This window comes from Pollachius pollachius (assembly GCF_949987615.1).
Source record: "Pollachius pollachius genome assembly, chromosome: 15".
Lineage (NCBI taxonomy): Eukaryota > Metazoa > Chordata > Actinopteri > Gadiformes > Gadidae > Pollachius > Pollachius pollachius.
Genome location: NC_136948.1, coordinates 9,427,817 through 9,453,721, shown reverse-complemented (window position 1 = coordinate 9,453,721; position 25,905 = coordinate 9,427,817). Strand labels below are relative to the sequence as shown.

Genomic DNA, 25,905 nt, shown 5'->3' with positions numbered 1-25,905 from the left:
AAAAAATATTACTATTCATTTATATTTTCATGAATAGTGCGTCATGAACCTCTGGTCGAGTTTAGGGATTAAAACGGCCTTAATTCGACAGCCATCTTAGTTCTTAACACTAGCTAGCATTTAGATCCAAAACAATCTGTTCAAAGGGCCAATCGAAGGATAAGTTCAACCTGGACTCTATTTTCCCATCATTTTGGGTCTAAGGGACTAATGCGAACAACATTTTTTTACATTGGTCCAGTATTGAGTGAGATTGCTGCAGCCATATAAGCGAAACAGCCTGCAGTGTAATCTTTTAGGGCAACAGTGCCCCGTCTATGTAGTCCTCTGAAAGTGCTTGTTTTTTCTGACTCATATTGTAAAAAAAGTGTCTGGCAACATTATTTATCCCTGCAGAGAAATAAAAAAAAACTGTTTACATTTTGCTTGATCCAGCCTGTTCTTTATCGTATCTACCAAGTCTTGTGAGAGACTGGGGTTGCTGCTGGAAGAAAATGATGGGAGAGTTTGAGAGAGGAGTGTGGTCAAGAGCTTGTTGTGTTGGACCACAGAACTAGTTGAGATTGTGATGAGGTACATTGACAAGAATGTTTTGCCAATTACAGCTGGAGGATTGTCCTTTAATACTACCAATTTAAAAAAAATACATTTAAGTCCCAAGAGGATGACAAAATAGGGTCCAAGTGTTAAAATCCTGAGGTTATCTTTAACATTCAAGCATACTCAGGCATTATTCTACACAAGAATAAGGCCAGCTCAAAGCTGCACAAGGACTGCTCCAAGCTGCACAATCCCCTGAAGGAAATAAAGATAGAAAGACGCTGGCAGGATGTCCTATTGGCGAGATTGTTTGACCTCCAGCCGAAAGGTTCCAGGTTTGATCCCAAATGGCAGCCTCAAGGATGCCTACCTCAAGGTAAGGGGTTTGTTATCCTTGTTTAAGATGTCTAACCTTCCCCATGTCTTTCATACATATGCCATTTGATGGGCCTATTTAGTTAAAGCAACTTGAGTGCATATTGTCTTACCTTCAGTGACCCCATTGAGAATCAAACCCTAAATCGTGATCCTTGATGTACGATACCTGTATTCACACTACTACTACTCCAAACAGAAAAGGGTTGGTAGTATCAGATGATTTTCACCATTATTGTACGCTTTGAATCCAACAAAGGATCTATTGATAAGATGGTGATGAATATGGTTTTTGATTTGAAGTCATGACTCCCGAGTTATGAAATGACAGATGCATATTGATCAATTATACATATTTTTACAAAAATCCATGTTATTTTTATGTTTAGCCGCACATGCACACTCACATGCAACTACGTGCACACACACACACACACACACACACACACACACACACGCACGCACACACACACACAAGCAAAAAGGAAAATTACGAAAGAAAGCCAGCCTTCTTCCCTAAAATGTTAAAGCATACAACTTAGCTGGCATGGCAACTTTACCCAGTAATTATAATAACATTCTGTTTGTAATGCACATGCTTTTCTCTTTCAACACACATAAACAAAGATATCAAGGGCTGTCTGTGTAGTGCACTGCAAAACTTTTACTCCCCCCCCCCCCCCCCCATCGCCACTATCCCTCCAGCACCATCACCATGGCAACAGAATCCATCCAGCTGAGCACCATTCGAGTACCATTTGGGTTCCATTGCGATAATAGTCAGGGATGAGACTCATGAATTGTCCTTGGCCCTAAAGGACAAAAATTGGAGGGAGAGATGGGTGTGAGGTGGTGGTCGGGGGGAGGTTACCAGCAACGTCTGACATGCAGAGAAAATCACAACCAGAGCACTGATCTGCCACTTGCTCTCTAACTCGAGGAGAGAGAGAGAGAGAGAGAGAGAGAGAGAGAGAGAGAGGGTGAGGGACAGTGAGATAGTCTATGTTCACTCTCCAGGCTTCTAAATCTGGAGATCATTGCTGCCTGTTTAATGTCTTCGTCCTATCTCTCTCTCCCTCACTCTTTCTCCCTCCCGCTCTCTTTCTCTCTTTCCCTCTTACTCGCTTTCTCTCTTTCTCTACTGAGACAGACCGTGCCAATGAGGTCAACAAATTTTGTCATTCTTCCTTTTTTAACCATCTCTATGCCAGATTTTGCCATAGAGATGGTTATACCTCTCACTCTCCTTCACCTCTCTTTTGGTTTCTCTCTGACACTCTTGTGTGTTTCACTCTCAGTTCATATAAAATGCATGAGAGGAGGACTGCTACGCGAGTGAGCTCAGGACACTATGCTCTACTACAGGTCTCAACATAAACCTTCAAACCTTAAAGGTACAATGTATTGAATTAAGTGGCATCTAGTGTAATGGACTTGGCAGAAATTTAATATAATATTCATCATTATGCAAGCACTAATAAGTATAAGTGTATATATCCTATGACACTAAGAATCGTTGTGCTTTCATTACCTTATAATGAGCCCTTTATAGCTACACAGGGCTCTTTAGCGAACACACCTTTCTAATTAATTCAAAGAAATGTGTTTTGGGCGAAGACTTTGAACACAATTCACTTCTTCTGAATCAAAACGAAGTGCTTAGTTCCTGGTTGTAATAATATACGAGGTGAGCCGAACAAAAATCACTGGTGATTTACGCTTCTGCATAGACAATGTCAACAATTAACCTGGGGTCATACAGAAAACGGTCAAAGCCTTTAACCCTCTCTCAGAGACGCCATCAACATACACTGCTGACAAGACGGAGCTCCGTACACACACACCGTGGCATTATATATGTGTCCTGGAAGCTTAACCCTCTCTCAAACGCGCCATCAACATCAACCGCTGTCAAGACGGAGCTCCACACATCCACACACAATAGCGTCTACTAGATTTGACCAACTGTTGCAATGCAACCCAGGAAAACCATTAGGGCAGTCGAAAGACCCACAGCTAATCCAACTTTGGGAATTGTCTGATCTTCCTAGTCGGGGAGGGGAATAGCCTCTGTCCATTTTGAAAATGTATCAATAACTGGGTTCCGGGTGGTTGCCCTAAAATGTGAAAAGCCTCTCTTGTACGGGCTTGAGGCTACTGTAGACTGAAGAGGGGCCCGAAACAGTTGTCCAGTTTGCTTTCTGGAACCACAGTTTACACTACCCTGGCGTTAACACTTGACTGCCCTAAAACCACCCCAGCCAATAGAAACGGTCCTCCACCTCAGCTTGCAACTTTTGTACCCCCAAATGTCCCGCATCATCAATCATGTAACTCTTTTAACACTTTTGGCACCAGGGATTTTGAGAGAACAACCTGAAAATGTTAAGCTGCATACACAACCGCCCATGCTGGCCCTGGGGGCACCAGAGAACTTACATGATGTACCAGACATTTGGCCTGAGCAACTGCAGGCTCCCTGCCTCTTTTTCTGTCGGGGCGGGCGAGATGGCAGGCAGGAAGCAGGAAACCTAGAGAGGGCATGGGCATTAGCATGTACTCGCCTCGGACGATGCACCATCTGGTAACGGAAACCATATCACTGCTCCAACTATCTTGCTGTCTATCGAGGGTGGGTAACCTTTTTCCTATGAAGGGACAGTTTGATTTTTACATCATCCCTCAAGGACCATACTAAATTATTGAACGCATAACCTCTGTTAAAAATGTTAAGAATCAGTACATATTTTTATAACCTTTTTAACATAATTGAAATAACATCAAGATCATGACCATTCATTTCATGTCTTTAGCCACTTATTGCGTGTGTGTCTAGTATAATTACTCAGCTTATTCACGAATAGCTCGCTCACCTCTAAGCTCGCCACACAAACTTTGTTAAAGAGTGACAACTTATCCAAAAAGGTCAACCTTGAGCTGCCTTTTCCTAAAGGAAATGGCAGCTCAAGGTTGACCTTTTTCATGAAAGCCACCGTGCCCCCACAAACCAGGCACATGGAGCCTGCCTTTCACTTCCACAAAGAAGTCATCGTGTGTCCATTTCTCTTGGAGAGAAAGACATTCTGCATCAACTCTTACTCGCCATGTTCCGTTGTATCAAAATCTGTCTCCACTCGCTTATAAGACCTATCAATCACTGATGACAACACGCGGTGACAGATAAGATGGTGTTGTGTTGATGTGTAAATTAATGCATTAAATAAAACCAAAGGCTAAGTGTCAATGACAGACATCCTCCCATTTCATCCGGGGGGGAATTAATTGCTCTCTAGAAATTGCTTTTTGTGAATTGGTGAATCGGTCTAATAGGACTTATACGGCCTGAAGGCCTAAGGTTCACCACCCCTGGGCCTAGACCCTGGAGAATATGAAACCACCTCAAAGAGTTATTGTTCGTCCCCAGCACAAACCCTTTGCCAAAAAAGGAGTGCTTGAAGTTTTTAGTTAACAGTGCTATGTTCAGCAACTCCTTGGTTTGAGCATATTCCCTTTCTTGCTTAGTCAGACCCATAGTTGCATAAGCTATGATGTAGTCCTGCCCCGCTTCTTCCAAGGAAGGAGCCACCACAAAGCCATCTGTGTCTAGAAGGAAAGTTTTGTGGGGATCAGGATGTGCGAGAATGGGGGCCAACACCAAACTAATCTTAAACTGTTTTGCAAGGCTTAGTGACAGTAATCTGTCCATTTAAATCTACCCTGCTCCGTGAGTTAGTGCAGAGGGCGAGCAATCTCTTTATTCTTTGCAAGTCATGCACAACAATTAGACTGGGTACAATGAGGTTTGAGATATCTGCAACTATAATTTTGACTAATGACTAACCAAAAAATGTCCGCGACTGTCATTTAGGATTTGTGATGAGTCAAGTGTCATTTTCAGTGACATCACTGCTGATATCTTTATTTTTTTTGTGACTAGTTCAAACTGAATCACAGATACCTATTACTATGGAAAATTCTGTGTTATCAATAGACATCTCTGAAAATTGCCTGCATTTACTTTGCTTTTGCTTTAATAAAAGGGGTCCCGCCGTTCTGAAGGAAACAAAAATCAAATGTTCCGGTAACCTGTGCACCAATCAGGAGAAATAACTCCACATAGGGTCAGTTCTCTCTGCGAGTCAATGGGGCAGCAGCAGTTTTTGAATGTTGACACACAATGGAGGAACAGGTGAAGCTTCTGATTCCTGCCTGGAAAACTGCCTGGAAAGAGTCATGCAAGACACATATTTATGGTGATGTGGGGAGGAGGGAGAGACGACAGGAAGTTAGCCAAAACGAAAACATTGCCTGCCTTTAAGTCAATTGTGTTTAAGATACTTTATTACTTTGACTCAAGGGATTTTCTTATGGATGACTTTGACTTTTACCATAGTCAATTTCCACAAAGATATAATTTTACCCCACCATTGTCTTCTCTTAAAATGCAACCATCTTATGGTCATATGGGCATGCATCTACCATACACACTTTTTCATATGCACACAGATGTCCTTGAGAATGCAGGCAAATAAGGCAATTGGAAGCAACTATGTACATGCAACAGTGTATATTAGACTAAGGTTGCATCCACACATACACACATACAAACACACACAAACAAATAGGCAAGTATGCATATGGACTTGGCACATGCAAGGGCACAAGAATAAACGTACATGCATGCAGACACACACTCAGGCGCATCGGTTTCTGTTTCCAGTCATATAGATTTGTGTGTGGGGGTAGCTGATATGAATCCCGGGCACTGCTTCCCCTGCCTCTCCCCCTTCCTCCAGTAGGGAGGCAGGCTGATGAATGGGCTCTTCCGGCTGGTTCTGGTACATTGATCCAGTGGTTCCGTGGTTCATATTCCCCCCCTTCCCCCTCCCCCACTGGAATAGGCACTTCAATCCGATCCCCAGGCCTCATCCACCCAGCGCCAACCGCTGGGATAACATCAATCTGGGGTATCGTCTGGCTCTAAGCACAGTTAATGTGGAGAAAACTTAGAGTAGGTACATCTGAGAAGAGAAGTGCCAGAGAGAGGGAGAGAGAGACCTCTGCATTGAATTCGATTGAGAGAGGAGAGAAGAGAGAGAGAGAGAGAGAGAGAGAGAGAGAGAGAGAGAGAGAGAGAGATAGGGAGTGAGAGAGAGAGAGAGAGAGAGAGAGAGAGAGAGAGAGAGAGAGAAAAAGGAAGACAAAGTTGGCAACACAAAGGGAGGAGTTGAATGATAATAGAGGGACGTGTGTGAGAGAGAGAGAGAGAGAGAGAGAGAGAGAGAGAGAGAAAGAGAGGGTGAAGAGAGGTGAGGGAGAGGAGAGAGAGAGAGAGAGAGCGAGAGAGAGAAAGAGCGAGAGAGAGGGTGAAGAGAGGTGAGGGAGAGGAGAGAGAGCGGTTGAGTGAAATAGTATTGATTGATCAGCCGGAAGTGATTTCATATGAGCGTTGGTCAATGGTCTGAGACTTCATTACCAATGCAAGCAAAGATTTAATTTATCTAATGTCCATCTAAAATCACTTTGCCTGATGGATTGTGGAAGCCTGCGGCGTGATCGGGCTTTGCAATAACTCATGTGTGAAGTGTCGTGAAGGGCCCCTGTTTTACCGTCAGGCGTAATGTTGATTAGCCATAGAGTTGCAGGCTTGATTGACCAATACAAGCCATTTCAAAATCGATCCATTAGAGACAATACAAATGGGAGAGTCCACCCAGATGTATGATGCACAGAGCTTTGCCTACCAGTTGGGACAGTCCATTGGCTGCACCCAGGCTGATCTATCATCATTTTTTTCATCAGGTCCAGAGTGGATAGAGTACTGGATAGAGCTGGATAGAGTACTATAGAGATAGAACTAGAGAAATAGAGAATGTATGTGTAAGGGAGTAACCAGACAACAGACATGAGACCAAAAGAGAGAGAGAGAGAGAGTGTTGGGGGGATCTAAGCATTAACTGTTTTATGCCTTTTCCTACTCCTCAGAACATATTCTATAATTCATTTTGGAGCTGAAATCACTGGGGAGAGACGCAGTAGATTATAACACACTTCAATATTCAGCTTGACTTCCAACACCTTCCACGCATTCCATCCAGCCATCCCACAGTCTCATGAACAGCCTTCCACACGTCTGTCTTAAAGTCTGTCCAGTTTACACTCTCTTGTACACACTTCCCCTTTCCGTGTTGATTCATCCCACTCAACGGAATCCACTCATTCCACCGACAGACACAATTTTCTTCATCAGATTTGCGGTATACTTAACACATTGCAATCGAATTTCCACCAATCTCAGTGCAACGGCCCACCCGATGCTAGAGTTACTCTGTTATATTTCCCCTCTCGTTTCCCCTTCCTTCCCCTCCTCTTCCTCCCCTGGCTCTACCTTGACTTCTGCTGCTCTGTTGAATCCATTCAGGCTGGTAACTTGACTGCCACCCAGTCACTCACTGGGTCTTGATGCACACACATTCCAAACCACACCTGGACACAGACAGTTTGAGTAGACTTAAAGGGAACTTTAAATAGCAAGGCCTTGTGTTCTCTTTCTCGTTGTAACCATGGAAACGCTGCATACTGTTCTTCCAGATAAAGAGAGAAAGACAGACCTCTGGTGTGCACATGCACACGCAAACACACACACACACACACACACAAACACACACACACACACAAACACACACACACACACACACACACACTCAAACACAAACCAACACTCACACACACACACATACACACACACACACACACACACATACAGAAAGAAGCCAAGGTCGATGGCAGGCTGGCAGAGGAATAAAATAATTAAAGGTTTAATAATAGAATGCAAGAATGCAAAAATCCAACAAACAAACAAACCAAAAAACGATCCGAACAAAATATCATAAGCGTGAACAAAAAAAACAACGAAATGAAGTAATAGAAAGAGAGATAGAAAAGAGTAAAAAAGGAAGAAGGACGATACGGTAAAATATTTGTATTGGATAAAGCTTGGAGGTCCAGATTGAGCAGCCTCTACCAGCATGCTAGCGGTCTGAGAGCTAATGAGTTCCCTGGGTAGGTAGCCTTTAGTGAGCTCATAGCCTGCAGCCAGTAGCCACTGTTCCTTGGAAAGATAGTTAATGGAAAGATACAAATACATCGCTTTCACGCAAATTACAATATTATGATAATAGGTACATATTTTATCCATCTAGTGATTTACATGTTTTTCATGATTCATGATTCATGATTTAGTTATGTAACCACACTCTAAATAAACTGTCTCGACAGTTGCCCTTGATGTCTTCAGTTAGTCAGTCAGTCTCTCCCAAGGGGGTCTTCTGAGGTTTAGCAATGTAACCCCATAGTCCAACCAGTATATTACACTATACCAAACTATGCCATACAATACTATACCCTACTCTACTATAAAATACCATACCATATATCCTTCTCTACTACTATACTGTATGATACCATATCACACCACACCACACCCTACAACACCATCCACCCCACACCATTATAGAGATGGGTCATTTGCACTTTTACATACTCTATTTGGTTCGCTGTTTGTATTGTTTACCATTACACCGATACAAAACCTTCACAGTGAATTACCCTGATGGTTGTAGAGCAGACACCCAGAGGTCGGTTCTGGCCTGACGACAGGGGGAAGGGTTGCTATGGTAATGAATGGTTTGGTCTGTGGTCTGCCCGCACAGGTGCATTAGGAGGAAGGGCTAATAGGGCCAAACCTGAGCACACAGAACAACCTGCGCCATTAGTTAACTACGCAAATACAATTACTGGCAGACAGATGGAACAGGCCAGTGGTGCTAGTGGCTTTGCACTATTATAATGTAGCACAGCAGGTGCACTATGGGACGGCCAGGGGAGACAGGATGGATAGATAGAGAGAGTGGAGGGTAAAGAGGGGGGAGAGATAGGGAGATTGGAGAGTTTGACGGTTGAGAGAAAAAAAAACCTGCATTCTATTCCTAGAATAGATGCAGAAGGGTAGTCATAAAATATAGATACTGCATGAAGCAACACACATACCAACCCACACAAACGTAGACGCATACACGCGCACGCACAAGCACACACACACATATGAGCATGCACACACTGACACAAACGGACACACCATACATGAGCATGCACACTCAAGTGCATGCACAAACACAAACACACAAACACACACACATACACACTGGTAGAGCAAAAGAGTACACAAACATGAAATTAATCTTCTAGTTAGTGTATTGAATTTAACCCCATTAGTGCTAGTACACACACACACAAATATTCTACTACACAACTGTATAGTGATGTCATTAAAATACTATGTGTTTAATTCCTAGTTTATGTATCATAGAAATAGGATATTCTGATCAGATATTCTCTTCAGCCAATGAAGTTTTTACGCATGCTCAGACATCATTATTAGATCTCTCGCTCTCATTCCCTTTCTCTGGAGCCGGAAAGCAGCATCTCTATGTGCTAATCGCGATTGTCGAGTCCGAGACCATAAAAAAACGGTCGAGGTTGACGCCCGACTCGGGCGGATGTGCAGCGCGCATCCCTCCAGACAGGTTGAGTCAGTGTCGCAGGGCGAAACGGCGAGGTGTGGGCTATACACAGAAACAAGTGGTCATGGAGCAACGGATCTCCCTCTCTCTCCACCGTGACGGTAATGCAGGTGTCAGGCAAATGACTCGGGATCGAGCTGTGTGAAGTCTACACACTGCCGGTGGTGGGATCGACTCGTCGCGAGAGAAGCAGGTGAGTGGAGCTGCGCCTCGCTGCAGCCAGGTACACGCGCCACGACGGTAACGTCATGGTTCACGAGCCTGCGAACCGCGAGTCATATCGATCATTTTGATTGGTAAACTCCTCACAACACAATCTGGTCATCGCCTGGAGTTATCGAAAAGGGCTAAAGTCGAGCGTTACTAATGATTGGGTGAAATCAGGTACAGGCTTCCTCCATGTGATCGAGCGCGCGCTTCGTTTTCCATTCATGAATTCGTCACGCCATGTTTTTTAGACAAACACACACGATGGGTGTGCGCGTGACTTTAACGGCAATGTGGTTTCGTATCCGTACTATCACTTTGTTCATCTGTGATGATCCGTGTCGTTCCGTTCATTTATTGCTGTTATTATTTGGAACGGTCGCGCGCGTGCGTGCGTGCGTCCGCATGTGCGTATCAGCAAGCGCCCTCATGCGCTTGCTGATTTCCTCCTCATCCTATTGGTGTCTGGGCGTCTGCGAGGCACCAAAATAACCTTGAGTTGACTCACACGCGCTCGTACCAGGTTGGCGCGAGCGATTGTTGTCACCAACAAGAAGCATCCCATCACATCTCCGGGATTTACGTCAAATATGTTATATACAATATAAGTCCTAATATAAGATAATACAATATAATATGTTGTCTCTTTAATGTTGTACGCGTTGAAGATCGTGCGTAATCTCGGCATTGATCATTATGTCAAAGACACGCGGGAATGTCAAGTCGTAGGCCTACAACGTGAGCTATAATTCCCGAATCCCGTATATCCCGAGATAAAAGGATATGACAATAGCTAATTAATATATCGGTAAAATATACTATTATGTAAGAACAGTACTGCAGCATTAAAGTTCACTGAGTTCTGGTTGAAGTGATTCCCAGTCAAGATGCATGTGGATGGGCAAACCTTAAAGGAATGAATGAACATGCTCGCTAACAGGGGACCCAGGGGTGTGTGAAATTAGATTTTTCTTTCCACACTGTCAACGGCAACGGGAGCGCGCTGCGCGCGCGCTGCGCGCGCGGGGCTGCATCGGTGATAAACTACGACCGCTGAGCGCATAGGTCACCCTGATGGCGAGCGAGCGACACAAGGGCAGCAATCCAAAACATCCATTCCATCATATTCCGTTAAAGGCTTGCCACATAGGCCATGCAGAGCCAATGTTTGAAACATTGGTGAAGCAGGCAAAAGGTTAACAGACATTTTATTAACGATAATAATGATTTGACCATCGTTTTATGGTATTCATATGCTACATGGCGTATATGCCGAAGTGTGAATTGCTCAGATAATTATTATCAAAACGATACATCTGTAAAGATGTCATCTATTAGGTGCAACTAGCTCAAATCCCAGAATGGCTGTATGATTTTTGTTAATGTGCTAATGAGCATTTTAAAGTAGAAAACACCTTTCTGTCTTGAATGGCCCTGGACAGTATGCCTACTCTGCCAAGCCTTATATCCTAAATCAAACTTGGGGTTTCTAAACCCCACTAAACTATCAATACTCTCACACTGAAACACATATTATTATGACTAGCTATAAGCTATGTGTGTTTTTTGGAACTTGTGTTCTGTAGTAACCTATAGGTTTAATAAGCCAATGTTACAGTGGATTTTATGGCAATGCAGGGTATGTGTGTGTGTACGTGTGTGTGTGTGTGTGTGTGTGTGTGTGTGTGTGTGTGTGTGTGTGTGTGTGTGTGTGTGTGTGTGTGTGTGTGTATGTATGTCTCATGCATTTGTTTATTCAATATTATGGATTTGGTTCATGTTTTATCAGGATTGCAGGCATTGAGACTGAGACTGAGACTGCGCCAGTTTGAAAAGGCGTGATATAAATAAAGCTTAGAACTGTTACTATGACCCTGTAAAGTCACCCTTGGTGAACTCAATGGTGAGGCTAAGAACAATCAAAGCATATTATCAATACTGGTGCGGCAATTTTTTCTTGCAGTAGGACCCAGTAAAAAAGTGTGCAGAGCAGCTTTCTACCATAAATGTAGTTGTGTCATAGATTCGTATATTGTGTGATTCTCCTTCGTCGGGTACATCAAGGGAGTGAGTGTATCGCCCCAAGCAAGATTTATATAGAAGCACTATAACAAAGAAGTTGGCCAGCTCCATTGACACCGTGTCACTCTCTGCTCTCCCAGGTGCCCGCCCCTTGTCGACTCGAGGAGTTGCCATGGAGTCTGCTCACCTGCTGGGCCCGGGCGCCAAGAAGAGAGGGAAGATCCACCCGCACACGGTCACCGCCCAATACGCCACCCAGGCCCCCTACTCCCCCCAGCCGGGGGTCCACACACACTTCCCCCAGCCCGGGGATGAGGGCTACGACGACGCTCCCTCCTTCGAGGACTTCGGCTCCTTCCTGGACGAGACCTCCGACAGGAAGAAGCTCACGGAGGCCAGGAAGTGGCCGCAGACTCTGTTCGGCTCCAGGGATAAGGAGAAGGAGAAGGGCACCCCTCTGAGAACCCTCCAGGGTGCAGGTGGGGGAGGGGGAGCCGGGGGGGTGCTCGGGGGAGGCGGAGCCGGGGAGGGCTCCTCCTCCGCGGGGGTCAAAGGCCCCGGGAAGGGGGTCGGGGGCCAGCTGGCGAGCTTCGGCGAGGCCTCGGTGTCGGCGTCGCGGTGGACGTGGGCGCTGCTGCTGGGCGCGGCGCTGGCTCACGGCGCGCTGGTCTTCCTCACCCGCCTGGCGTCCGAGCGCTTCGGCCTCTCGCCCCTCCTGCTGGTGTTGGTTCGCTCCGCGGCGCAGCTGCTCTCCGTGGCCGTGCCCCTGCAGCGGGGGGAGAACCCCTTCGGGCCACCCGGCTACCGCCTTCGCCTCCTCTGCTACGGCCTGACCTACTCCCTCTCGCTCTGCTGCGCCTCCGCCTCCCTGGCCTTCGCCGCCACCGAGTACGCCACCCCCACGGGCCGCCTGGCCACCACAGCGCTCTCGGCCGCGCTCGCCTTCCTGCTCCTGGAGGAGAGGCTGGGGTTGGCCGACGGCATCGCCCTCATCACGGGGATCTGCGGGCTGGGACTGACGCTGCTGCCGGCGGCCGACCAGCCGGAGGCCGCCGCGGCCTCGGCCGACCCGGTGGCGTTCTGGCGAGCCGCGTTCGGCTGGTCCCTGGCAGCCATGGCGGGGTTGTGGATGGCCCTGGCGCTGGTCAGCTACCGCTCGCTGAAGGAGCGCGTGGGCCTGGCCACCGCCCTCTTCACCGTCAGCTGGACGGGCTGCCTGCTGGCGCCGGCCTCCATGGTTCTTTTGCAGGGGGGCTGGGCGTGGCCCTCCCCCTCCATGCCCGGCGGCGTCCCCGTCTGGGGTCTGATGGCGGGGCTGGTGGCCGCCTCCGTGCTGGGCTTCCTGGGCACCACCCATGCCCTTACCCGGCTGCACCCGGCGCTGGTGTCTGCGTCGCTGAGCCTGGAGGTGCCGGTGGCGGCGCTGCTGCAGCTGGCCGTGTTGCCCGCCGTCCCCTTTGCCCCCGAGGTGGTCGGCGACGTCATGGTGGTGCTGAGCGTGGGTTGGCTGGTGACGGTGAAGCTCCTCCCCTCGCATGGAGCCGGGGGGCGGAGACAGCGGGAGGAGTACGAGGAGATCCTGGACTCTCCCATCAAATAGACAACACAACGGCCGCGTGCCGTTTTTGCTGCTCGTCTGCACAAAGCCTTCCCCCTTCTCCCCACACACCAGTCACCATTTTTCCTTGTTATTTTCTTCTTCCGCTAGTCACAATCACACTTTGTCTCTACCAGGGGGAGGCTCAGTGTGGAAATGCTCTGTCTGGGATGATGAGGGTGTACATAATAGACTTCGGAATATCGATGTGAGAATGATCTATTTTGTATCGTACTTCTTTGCTGGGGGAAGTGGCAATATTGTGCTGTGTCTGTTCTGGTGACCTAAGTGATGTGACATTAAAATCTCTCTATTGTGAACTGAAGGCTGATGTCTCTGTCCCAGTGTGTGTGTGTGTGTGTGTGTATGTGTGGCATGTATTTTCACGTGTGTGTGTGTGTGTGTGTGTGTGTGTGTGTGTGTGTTTGTTTGCGTGTGTGTGTGTGTGTGTGTTTGTGTGTGTGTGTGTGTTGGCTGTATAGTTTACAGGGCCCATAGCTTTGCTGCCCCGGTGAAATATGTATATATACGTGTATAAATATAAAGGTATAAAGTTCTAGATAATACATGGAAAAGGAAAGAAAAATCAATAGGGAAAAAAAGAGTCAAGTAAAATGTAGACGTAGAGAGGATAAATTGGTATCATTATTATTCTACACCATTTAATAAAATTTCTTAATCTTGCGCTGTATCGTTTGGTTTATTGCTATGTATTTTACCTTTGTACTTTGGCAATGTAAACATCTGTTTTCCATGCCAATAAAACCCTTTGAATCTTGAATCTTGAGATAAAACCCAAAATGGACGAGGGAAATCGCACAGAGAGAAGGAGGAGGAGAGGATGAAAGCGGGACGAATGAGGACGAGAACACAGGATGATGAGGGGTTTCGTCCTCATGGAGTCTCTCTCTCTCTTTCACTCTGTGGTTACAGAAGCAGTCAGGCTTAACAACCACCTGTCAAACCAAAAAAACTTGATTTTCTTTTGTCTAGCTTTCAAAATTTAATTGATTTCTCTCTTGGAGGAGTAGCCCCTGCAGTACTCCAAAGTACTTTCCTAATTTTCTGCCTCTTCCTTTGTTATATTACATTTTCTCATCCTACTCTTTCTATTTATAGACACTATAGAGTGTGTGCATGCAAGCACACACACACTTATAAAACAAGAAATACATCTCTCTTCCCTTAAGGTGATTCATTGGACATCAGTGGGCGTCAACTCAACCCCACTTATTCATGTCTGAATCTTTCCTGTCTCTTTCCATTTAACAAAATCATACAGACACTTTATTGAATGAGCAGATTCAAAACCAAAAAACGTAGATGAATGCTATCGTATCATATGCTGCACATTCATATACCGCTTGCAATGGAGGAGCATGTGTTAAAGAATGTGTGTGTGTGTGTGTGTGTGTGTATATATGTTAGACAAAGTGTGCGTTTATTGTATATCATGTGTGTTTTGTACATTATAGTGTGTGAGAGTGAGATCATTTCACAGCATGGGTCTGGCTGGACTTCAGATATAAACATCCCATAATGTGATAAATCGAGCTTTCAGGTTGCTAATAAAAAGGAGTCATGGCTGAACCATGGCCACTTACACAGGGTTCTGCTGCGGTCTGTTCAAACAGTACCACCATGGTAATTAACTCATAAAACCACTCAATAGTATTACATTGCTTATAAAAACAGTTTTTCCTTACTTTAATAGTGTTTACTTGTGAATGTATAGACCAAGGCACTGTATAAAGGCACGCAGGCATGACAAGCACACGCACACGCACACACACGCACCCAGACACACACACACACACACACACACACACACACACACACACACACACAGAGTTGTTCCAGTGGCCAAGGTTCCATCACCAAAGAAAGGTGTTGAAAGATTATTGCCCCGTGGCAGTTACCTCATTAGTATTGAAAGGTTTTGCGCAAATCGTGAAGAGGCCATGCACACACACTGGCCATGACACACAACATAATTGACTCACTCCAATTCACATATCAAGCCAGGAAGGGGGTAGAGGATGCCAGAGTAACTTTGCTGGATTTGGTTGTTTCGCATCTGGAGGGCAAGGAGACACATATGCCGCTTATGCCTTGTAGATTTCTCGTCAGCTTTCAACTGCAAGCAGCGCATATTGTAGCTCGCAAGCTTTCTGAAACATCTGGGTTTGACTTTGGCACTATATGTTGACTTCTTGACGATGAGTTCACAGAGAAGCTGTGATATTGACACGTTGTCTGAGGCCCTGATGTGTTTAATCTAGGATCACTCCAGGGGTGCCTTTTCTCGCCTTTGTTATTTGTGCTCTTAGTCGACACCAATGACGTATGTTTGAGTCAAGGTTCAAAGCCAAGTTTGCTGACGATTCAGTGATTGTCTGCCTCCTACAGAACCATGAGCTTGTCCATGGTCCAGTCTTGGACAACTTCATCAAATGGTGTGATGACTCATATTTGCAACTCAATGTCTCTAAGAGAAAAGAGATTCTGATCGACTTGCGCCGAAACCCTCCTGTCACAGCCAACGGCACAGACTTTTATCAATGGTATACTTGTGGATACAGCAAGCAAGTATAGGAACTTGGGCATCATCCTGGATGACAAAAAACTTTTGATGCCAACACTGACTGCATCTTAAAATAGGCCAACTTTTTTATTTTTGCAATGATTTGTTGGTTTGGCTGCCTCAGCATGAGTAACACAAATTTACTGGGAAAGATTGTCAAACCTTGCCAAAAGACTATTGGCACCAACTTTACTAATGTTGGCCATGTTTATCAAGTTGGGCAAAGGCCATTCTGGCAGACCCTCCACACCCCTTTCAGGCAGAGATACGACTCCTGCCATCAGAGAGGAGATACACTTTCCGTAGGAGGGCCAAATCAAACAGATATCTGAGATAATTTGTTCTGTAAGCTGTTGGGTTTTTAAACCAGCTGTAGGCTGGTTGTGTATCGGTTGTGTTGCCACTACTGTTAGCAAACCAAATTGCCCCTCAGGAACAATAAAGACCCTATTCTCACTCTCTCACATACACACGCACGCGCACACGCACGCACACACGCACACATGCACACACGCACACACACACACACACACACACACACACGTGGGTGGAGGGTGGAGCCCTTTCAGGCAGACTTATTAGTTGGTTTAAGGAGTTTATAATATTATTTTCCACCAGACTAAGTCTTAAAATCACACCCAACAGCCAGGCCCTCTTGCAAATATATATATTTAATAAGACCTTCAGTTGTTATGAAAATGCACTTTTCTTCCAAGGTGTTGTCAAGGGTCCTAAGTCTCAACCTCTCTTTGATTAACTCTCCATGTTGTTCCTCCCTGGTTCTCCTGAAACTATCCCATGAGCTTGCTTAGCTGAACGCACAGTGTCTGTATCCCCACTGGTGAGCATGGCCTTCTCCACTTTATCCACTTCGATGGCCGATGCGCCGGTAACTCCACTTCCTACTGCTTTCAGTCTTCAGCCCCGCCCACCTGGCCTCTGCTTCATCAATGCCCCGGCTCCTGATGGTCTAGCCGCTGCATCTGCCTCTTCGCTCTGTGCGAGGTTCATCTCCAGCCTCTGTAAGTGTGTACTCAGCTCCCGGCTGGCCTGTAAGAGCTGCTGTAACGTGGCATTCATCCTCCTTTCCCTCAACGCTGCTTCCTCCTCCCACATCTCCCCCAGGAGGCCTCGCAGAAGCCTGAGGCTGGATTTACCTAACTGCCCCGGGCACGCTGACTCCAGGTCCCGTGAAGGACAAGGCTGGCAGGCCCCCTTGGCCAGCTGCTCCAGCTTGGTGCTAAGAGAGGTTGCCCCCCCACAGCATTGCTTCAGGGTGTCCAGCAGCATATTCTGCCGCATGTGGGAGTCCTCCAGGGCCACGAAAAGCTTGTCCCAGCGGGGGAGATCAGGAGATGGCCCTTATGGGTGGGAAAAGAAGGGGTACCCATTAAATCAGTATGGACAACTTCACACAAAACAGAAACATTTAAACGATTGCTATATGGACGAATGAATGGACAAAAAGACAGACGAACGGACGGATGGCCGGAAAAACAGACAGACAGACAGACGGAAATCAGACCTTTGTAATCACAATCATCTTTCTCAGGCCAGGCAGGTAAGTCAAGAGGAAGAAGGAAAGGTGTAGGCCAGGACAACCAGAGCAACCATAGCTACAACAGTTACACTCACCCTCCTCCCGGTCCTGGGGGATCTCGTTGTTGTCGTCATAGTCGTGGCAGTTCGGCTCCTGTCCCTCCACAGACACTGCACCCACACAGAAGCTCCAGCACAACAAGAGCGCGCCCCACCGGACCACATACACGGACATGCTGCTCACTTGCACCGCAATGCCAACACGCTCTAGTGGGGTCTGGAGTCCTGAAGGAGAAAGTCAAACACTCCCTTGATGGTGAGAGTATGTGGAGATGCAGTCTCCCTCCACCTCCACATCCACCTCAGGATATGTGTGTGTGTGTGTGTGTGTGTGTGTGTGTGTGTGTGTGTGTGTGTGTGTGTGTGTGTGTGTGTGTGTGTGTGTGTGTGTTGTATTGTGTTGTGTTGCTTCTTTTTATGAAGCCAGCGTGCATGAGGAGGGAGGGGCAGAGATGGGAGGTGGGCAGGGCCGTGGTTGACTGAGTCATGCGTTTGGGGTTGCGTTGGTGGAGGCAGGGGCGCCGTTAGACATTTTGGGCCATATGAAAGAGCATAATATTGGGCCCCCACCCTTCAACCTAAACCACCTACCAGCCTAGAAAACCCTTTTGATGACCTGCAGTTTAATAGACTTGTAGCTCTAGTGTAGTCTAGTGTAAACAACCCAATACATAGCCTAATGTCCGCAATGTATGATGGTCGGAGGTACATGAGTTGCATCTCTCATTACTGTTGTTTTCTGGCAAAAATACATAAAAAATCTGTTTTGAGGAATTAATTGAAATTCAGTGGTATTTTAAATTCTGGTCAATATGTTTGCAAAGTTTGTCAAACAGCAGTAATGTCCAGCTGGCTCTAAACCCCTGTAAAATGTCACAGAAAAGGGCAACATTGTGATGCGACAGCCATGAGTCATGTCAACAGAAAGCAGTGAAAGAATTGTCTGGAAGGAAGGAAGGGGGGAGAGAGAGAGAGAGAGAGAGAGAGAGAGAGAGAGAGAGAGAGAGAGAGAGAGAGAGAGAGAGAGAGAGAGAACGAGAAAGGAACACTGGACGTAAGAAGATAGGGAGGCTGAACAAGAGAATCATGGTAGAGACACCTTGATCTCTCTCTCTCTCGCTCTCTCTCTGTGGAATTATAATTGCTGTTCAGTGTTTTTTTTCCCTCCCGAAAACAGAGGGGGCCTCTATGTTTGGCCCAGTTACATCTATCTTCCAGAGTAGCTTTTCTGGATATGGGGCGTGTAACCAGGGAAGAATACCAGGAATACCGGCAGAAGGGCAAATCGGATTCATTGTTTCTGTATGTGTGTCTGTTTGATGTTACATGTTGTGTGTGACAATTGATTATGCAGTTAACAAGTATCTGTGAGTGTGTGTGACTGAATTTTATATGTGATTCATTATAATGAGTTTGCTTGTATATTGTAATCGACAAGCAAATTTTCCTATATCAAACAGTGGCTCAGAGAGCCACCAACCACTAGACTCTTCGCTTTTCTAAATTGCCCGCTTCCACAAAAGTAAACTCACTCACCCTCTATCCACCTCCCCTGGCTGTCTTTACCGAGCAGGTAAAGACAGCCAGGGGACAGCAAGGACTAGCCATTAACACACTCGATGTTCCTCACTCTAATGAACCTGGCATCCAGCAGTGTTACACACACACACACACACACACACAACTAGTTAACTAATTATTATCGAAAAGCCCATTTTGAGCTTCGTTCTTGCAGGCATCCTTGAAAGAACTACCGGCCTTCAGGAAGTGGTTCTAGGGTACCCATTGAAAATGAATATCTTTTGATATAAGTAAATGTTTTTATATTTTCCCCCTTTGCAAAGCTGACAAATAGAGAGGACATGTAGAGTTAGTCAGTGGAATACGCCTGGAAGTGGCCCCAATCCCCCAAGCAACCAATAGATCCACAAACACACACACACCACGTCTAAAGAAAAGTTCAAATGACCTACCACACACAGACAAAACACACACACACACCTTTTTTTTAACAGCCAATTACGCGACCAATGTGTAATAGGGCTGTAAATCTCCGGAAGATTTATTACCTTACTCAACACACACCATGTGTGTATTTGTGTGCGTATACAGGGCTGTATGTGAAACATTCTCTATAATATGGACATTTTCTGAGAAGGAGGAACGGAGGGAAAGACTGACATTGCATGGCGATCCTGGTAGCACGCTTAAAAAAAATCACGCCAAGTACCGGACAGTATTGCTACACAGGAGGATGAATAAGCTTCCATTCCCGACATAATATCGCACATTGAATGTGTTTCCACCACAACAACGCAATGACTAACACTTACAGCCCCCAGTAAGCCTTGCAGTCTGGACCCTGTTAGGTCTCACACTCAGTCTTTACAGTTGAGCACAAAAGCATGGAGGTGGTGATTACATCAGCAACTCCATATGGTGCATGCATCACTGTGTGTGTGTGTGTGGTTCTTTACCAGCGAATGGTAAGGCACAGCATAATCTAGAAATGTATCCCAATTAGGCCAGATAGAAAACGTTGCACTGTGTGTTACTTGCTTGTGAAACAAAGCTAAAACAACATTGCAAAATGTGACTTTATTTGCAGTCTGTGTGTTTGTTTTGAGTTTTTCACACACGCATCATAAAGAGCCTATTCAATCCTGTGGTCCCAGTCAACTCCATGACCCTACACAAACACACACACACACACACACACACACACACACACACACACACACACACACACACACACACACACACACACACACACACACACACACACACACACTTTTGTGAATAAGGTAACGAACATAAAAATGACACAATGCTTGATAAGGTCTCATGTTTGGCAATTTAAAGTGTTTTTTGGTTGGATATATTTTCTGTTTACACAAAGCAACTCATACCGCCAATGTTGGGCAGCCAATGTACATTACATTAACCACCACTAGAGGGCACACAAAGTCAACATTTACTCGTTTCAACATGTTAGACGTACCAAAATGTTAAGGTGAATTAATAATAATCTTGCACTAGAATCTGGTTAAACGAACACTTATAAATACAGACACTTCAATACAGCATCAAATTACACTATTTCTCCAGAACACATAGGCCTAAAATTAACAAGAGCTTATCTTGGCAAACTGAACAAAAAATAACATCTATATTATGGATATCATTGCTACTTTCAACAAAGGCAGTTGTATATCTAACAACACTGATTGGTTCAAACAAAAAATGATTTTTCTTTGTGACACCAAAATGGCAGTTAAGATTCAACAGTCCAAGTGGACGTCTGAGCTTAGTCTAGAGACCATTATCCCATGATATTTCCTCCTCTTTCAAAAACATGGGTTTGCACAATGTCCAAACATTAATGACAACTCTGTCTGTTTCTGTCAGCTAAGTGTCTATTTGTTCATCTTTTCGTCGGTCCTCAAACACACTGTGGAGAATCCATGATCGGTTGTTTTGGACTCATCGGCTATTCCACAGGTTGTCAGGGACTGGCTCGCCATTTCGCCAAGGCCAGTATGCGTTGCGACAGCATTTTCGCACTTCAGTCCCAAACGTGGGGCCCCAGTTTCGCTCAGTGCGAGACAGTTGTTGGCAGTCGTGACATCAGGGTCACTAGGAACCTCATTGGCCGCCAATATCGGAGCCGGCGTCTCATTCGTCGTTGAGAGTAGAACGCCGAGTCCTCCGTTGCTAGTAGGAGGAAGGATGGTATTTACCGGGGGTTGTGAGTCCCTGCTGGTTTCTGTTCTGAACTCACTAGAAAGGTTTGGTACTCGAACAGTAGTTGAACTATTATCCGAGAGTGAGTTGGGTGTCTTGGTGGCGGTTGGGTTTGGTACAAGCAGCTCTTGCTCCGTAACTGCTCCAGAGGAACCTTTGGCCGCAAAAGATAAGCCACTCAGTACATTAGCTGCCTGGCTTTCCACTGATGAGGTAAGCATCAACAAACTATTGTTGTTGTTGTTGTTGTTGGGTTGTTGGGATGGCGGCTTGGCAACCGATGATCTGAAGGTGGCCTCTTCAGGATTATCCCCCGTGGGGTCCTGGTTGGCGTTCGGGAGATGGTGGATTACCACGGCGACCGTGTTGGCCTGCTCTAATCCCGACTGATCGCTAGTTACGTCGTTGCTGGTTGATGGCTGATTTGTTGAGTTGTTAGCGGCTGCCTGCCAGTTATTTGAACAGAGGAGCGCAGGAATGCTGCAAAGCAGAACACGATGATTAGGTCACAGTCTTTAAGTCTCCATGTGTTAAATGACAAAGCGTTTACATTTCAATATCACATTCCTATATATCGTTCCATTCGCTTCTCAGGCTCAACATGGCATAAAAGCAGCTAAAAAGTACACAATCCAGGCTGGAAATACATAACTTAAGCACCATCAAATAAAACCTTAAGTGGGAACAAAACCGGCAGACACCTGAACTTTATCTAGTGATGGCATTGTATGACACAAGAGGTTATACGAGTCAACAACACCCAATCAAACTTTATTTATAGAGGTTTTTTTGTTGCAAATCAGTAATACAGAGTTAGATAGACAGGAAGGTATGGGAGAGAGAGGGGAGGACAGGCAGCAAAGGAACACAGGCATGAATCGAACCCGGGTAAGGACTGAGGTAAGGACTGAGCTCCAATACAGAGAACTTGATGGCATAAACAATGCTGTGGTGGTGTGGAGCACTGTGCTGTACCTGGCCAGTTCCTTAAGCATGTCCTGGGTGTGTTGGTTGCACTGGGCGTAGTAAGCAGCCTGGGCATCCACAAAGTCAGTCAGACTACGCATTTGGTCTATCTAACAGCCACAGGGACAGACGACATCCGTGTTAAAAATAGGTTAATTGATGGAAAATAGAAAATAGTGTGTGTGTGTACACTAAAAATACACACATGCGTGGTGCTGATTCCTTCCAGAAGCTGTCTGGTCATCTCTGCCTGGCGATCAAACAAACTCTGACAGATCCGCAACTCCATTTCTGCCTACACACACACACACACACACACACACACACACACACACACAAGTTAAAGCAGGGACTCAAATGACGACACACAGAAACAGGTTTACCAGAATAACTATAAAATACTATATGACTATACAAAACAGGCTAACAAAGAGCTACACAGTCTAAAGGAGGTAAATAATATAATAACTCCTCTCAAAGATCCAGTGTGTCGGATTTAATGGCAGGAGTGAGGTTGCAGATTTTAACAAACTGAATACCAACCAAACAACAATATGAACTTGTTAAAAATGCAGGTAGACCCACACTTACCTGAGATATTTCCTGAGCCCACATCTGATTGCATGTAAAAAGAACAAATCCACAAGAAGTTAAAAATAAATTGTAAGGCAAAAACACCTCAATAAAACGACTTCCTTACTTATGAAAACGTCCTTCTGTGTCAAATGTATGTTTACTCTAAAATGTCTTACATGGCTTTGCCCCAACTACACTTGGTCATTTGTAAAAAATATGCAATATGGACTGTATTCAATAGTATTTTTGTTGTTGAATAAATTAATAAAAGAATAAAGGTTTTTACAAGAAAATATTAAAATGGAAATATTCCTCTCTTCAACCATAATTTATTTCAGTGTACTCCAATGTACTTGTATGTGTGTATTTTTAAGGGCTAGAGAAACATACCTTAAGCCATTTAACACGGAGGAAACTGAACATGAAGGAGACATGGGAAACATAGTCATCGCCCAGCGGGTTTGAGTTCAGGTTCTGACAGGTCGGAGAAGATGCATGACAGATAAGAGTAAATAGGAAAGAGATATCCCCGAAGAACAAATGCCAGCCACAAATCAAATAGATATGGACTCAGACCAGCTGAGGTCCACTTACCCGGGCCTCCGCCTCAGCCTCGTGGGCCTTCCTCAGCCTGGTCTTGGCGATGTCCAAATCCAACCGCTTGTTCACCAACATCCTCCGCTCATACTGGAGAAATCATCAAAAAACAAAAATCTCTCCTACAATCTCTCTTACACGTTACTTGCCTCAGGTAATGAAAACATAATGATTCTAATTTTCATGGGATTATACGCTTATTAAAACCTATTTAGGAATATTATATTATAGTTCTGCCAAGTACGTTCTGCTCGATGACAGTAAATTCTACAGTATTTTAGAAAATATATTATCCCACATAAAAAAAACAAAATAAAGGGCGGAGATTGGGGTCGAACCTAGAACTGTGGGGTTCGGAGTCAAACACCCTAAACAGTACACTAACGGTATCATTAATTAACTTAAATAATATGGATTATTGAATCTCCAGAGGAGTGAGTATACCTGCAACGCTCTGTATTCTCCCTCTGAGAAACTACGCAGAGGGGACAGGAAGTGGATATGGACGCTCTGGACAAACTGTCTCTCTGCTTCTCCCATGTGTTTCTGAGCCTCTCCACACCTTACCAGAGAAGTCCCTAAAAGATGAATCGAAACACAAACACCTTAGCCAAAAACAAACACAAACACCTTAGCCGGAATAAGCTAGTTCTAGTTCCGTACTTCTCCATTTGTGTGGAGGAGATGCTCTCCTCCTTTACTCTCCTAAAAACACTCATTAAGTGTTCTGCACGTACAAATGTTCTATGGACATCCTTACTGCACCGACAGCGATATATTGTTGTTTCTCTATCATCTTGCAATAAATAAACGCAGGAGCCAGGACTCTTATATCCTGCCTCATTCCATGTTGCCATTGTAAGAGTTTGGCTTGCTGTCCATCTGCGCATACAACACACAGGGTTGCACATACAACACACAGGGAGGACAGAGAAGGAAAAAAACCTTAATAGAATAGAAACCTTAATAGATCTAAACTACTACTTTTCTTGGCAGACGACATGAGACAGAGAACAATCATACGTACAATCAATATTTGAGCAACTACAAAGAGATGTTTGCTGCACCACAAAGCTTGTGATAAAAGCAACTACAACACTTGTGTCTAGGCTGCTGGGTAACTGATCAGAACATGAATCGTATTATTGAGTGAAGTAGAAGGAGCCGGTAGAATCACAGCACACGGCCCCCCCCGCCACCACTGACCATAGGGAGTGCTGGGTCCGACCTCCAGCCCAGCCTGGGTCATGGTGTCTCCCAGCAGCTCCAGCGCCCGCGGCCGGGGCAGCGCGCTCCAGTCCAGGCGCTCGTACAGGCGGTCCTCCAACCGGTCAGCTGCACGTCAAAATCCAAAAGAAAACCCTTCACAATATTGCTTTGCAGTTTGCGCGTCACTCACTGATAAATTACACAGTAGATACGATTTTATTTTTTTATAACAGCAAACATTGTTCACCCTAGTCCTCCTCCCATCACTTCCTCCCTTCAATCCCGCAAACCCCACCTAAAATTAAATGTCGGTCACGCTCCAGTTGAGAGACCACACTATTGTCAAAGACTTCAGCATGGAGCCCAGTACAAAGCAATCTCACACCCTTACAAAATGCACCCCCAAAGTCAAAGCGGGTTAGCACCTCAAAACAGATGAGGCCATTCAACAAGGACAAAGGCTTCCTCTTCATCGTGTGAGATCACGGCTGTGTCTGTCGCCCCCAATTTAATTATTTGACCCTGTGTTTTTCTTTGTAGCGTCTTTGAGGAATTAGAAAAGGGCTATTCAAGTTCAAAGTATCATTATTAGCATAATTATATTAAAAGGCTGACGGACGCAGACTGGCCCTCTAAAAACATCCTCCCAGGATGGAACAAGGACACGTGACAAGGGCATATGGTTGGACTCACCGGGGTTTGGCTGTAGTAGGACCTCCGTCTGCGCTATGATAAGGTCGGTCCATGCCTTGGTGGTCTCTGCCAGAGCTAGAAGCCCCTCTAAGTTGGCGTCAAACTCGGTCCGCTCCGCCTGACCCAGAGTCTCTCCCGTGTACTGAGGGGCACAAACAAAGACACAAACCTTAAGGGTATACATTTAAAATAGTGCTATAGAACAAACTATGGGAATAACAAAGCACACGACACGTGCATGTGGAATCGTGGTTTTACCTGCACTGCTCGGTTGACAAACTGACCCGCGTCGACAGCCAGCCTGGTTAGATCCATGTTGATGGAGATCACCGGTGAAACGGGTCCAATTTAGGATGACATCGATGTGACCTCAACGGACCAACATGTCGCTTCCTCGGTCTTCAAGGTCCACCACCAAGTAGCTCCGGGACCGCCGAGTGAGGAGGCGGTGACGTCACTGCAATCCCATCGCATCCATCATCACATTACCCTGATGGTCGTCCTCTTTAAAACGACATATTCTGGTTCAGTCACCGTGTGTGGATCTGTCCGCAGAGCAGCTCGCCGCTTGTTTGTCGACTTGTATAAATCTGAGCTTACCATTCAAGGCTTGA

At 45.6% G+C, this 25,905-nt stretch overlaps 2 protein-coding genes across 2 annotated transcripts; one reads left to right on the top strand and one right to left on the bottom strand.

Annotated features, from left to right (window-relative positions):
• Positions 1-11,898: 11,898 nt before the first annotated feature.
• On the top strand, positions 11,899-13,326 carry slc35g2a (solute carrier family 35 member G2a; the record flags this gene model as incomplete). Its single annotated transcript, XM_079752101.1, has 1 exon — positions 11,899-13,326. One exon carries the CDS (start codon positions 11,899-11,901, stop codon positions 13,324-13,326), a length of 1,428 nt encoding a protein of 475 aa, XP_079608227.1.
• Positions 13,327-16,825: 3,499 nt separating this feature from the next.
• Positions 16,826-25,606, bottom strand: LOC307086911 (endophilin-B2-like; the record flags this gene model as incomplete). Its single annotated transcript, XM_079752257.1, has 12 exons — positions 16,826-17,268; positions 17,543-17,617; positions 21,480-21,730; positions 22,226-22,326; positions 22,422-22,511; positions 22,808-22,831; positions 23,183-23,266; positions 23,387-23,479; positions 23,834-23,967; positions 24,596-24,724; positions 25,292-25,433; positions 25,550-25,606. 12 exons carry the CDS (start codon positions 25,604-25,606, stop codon positions 16,826-16,828), a joined length of 1,623 nt encoding a protein of 540 aa, XP_079608383.1.
• Between the last annotated feature and the right edge of the window lie 299 nt (positions 25,607-25,905).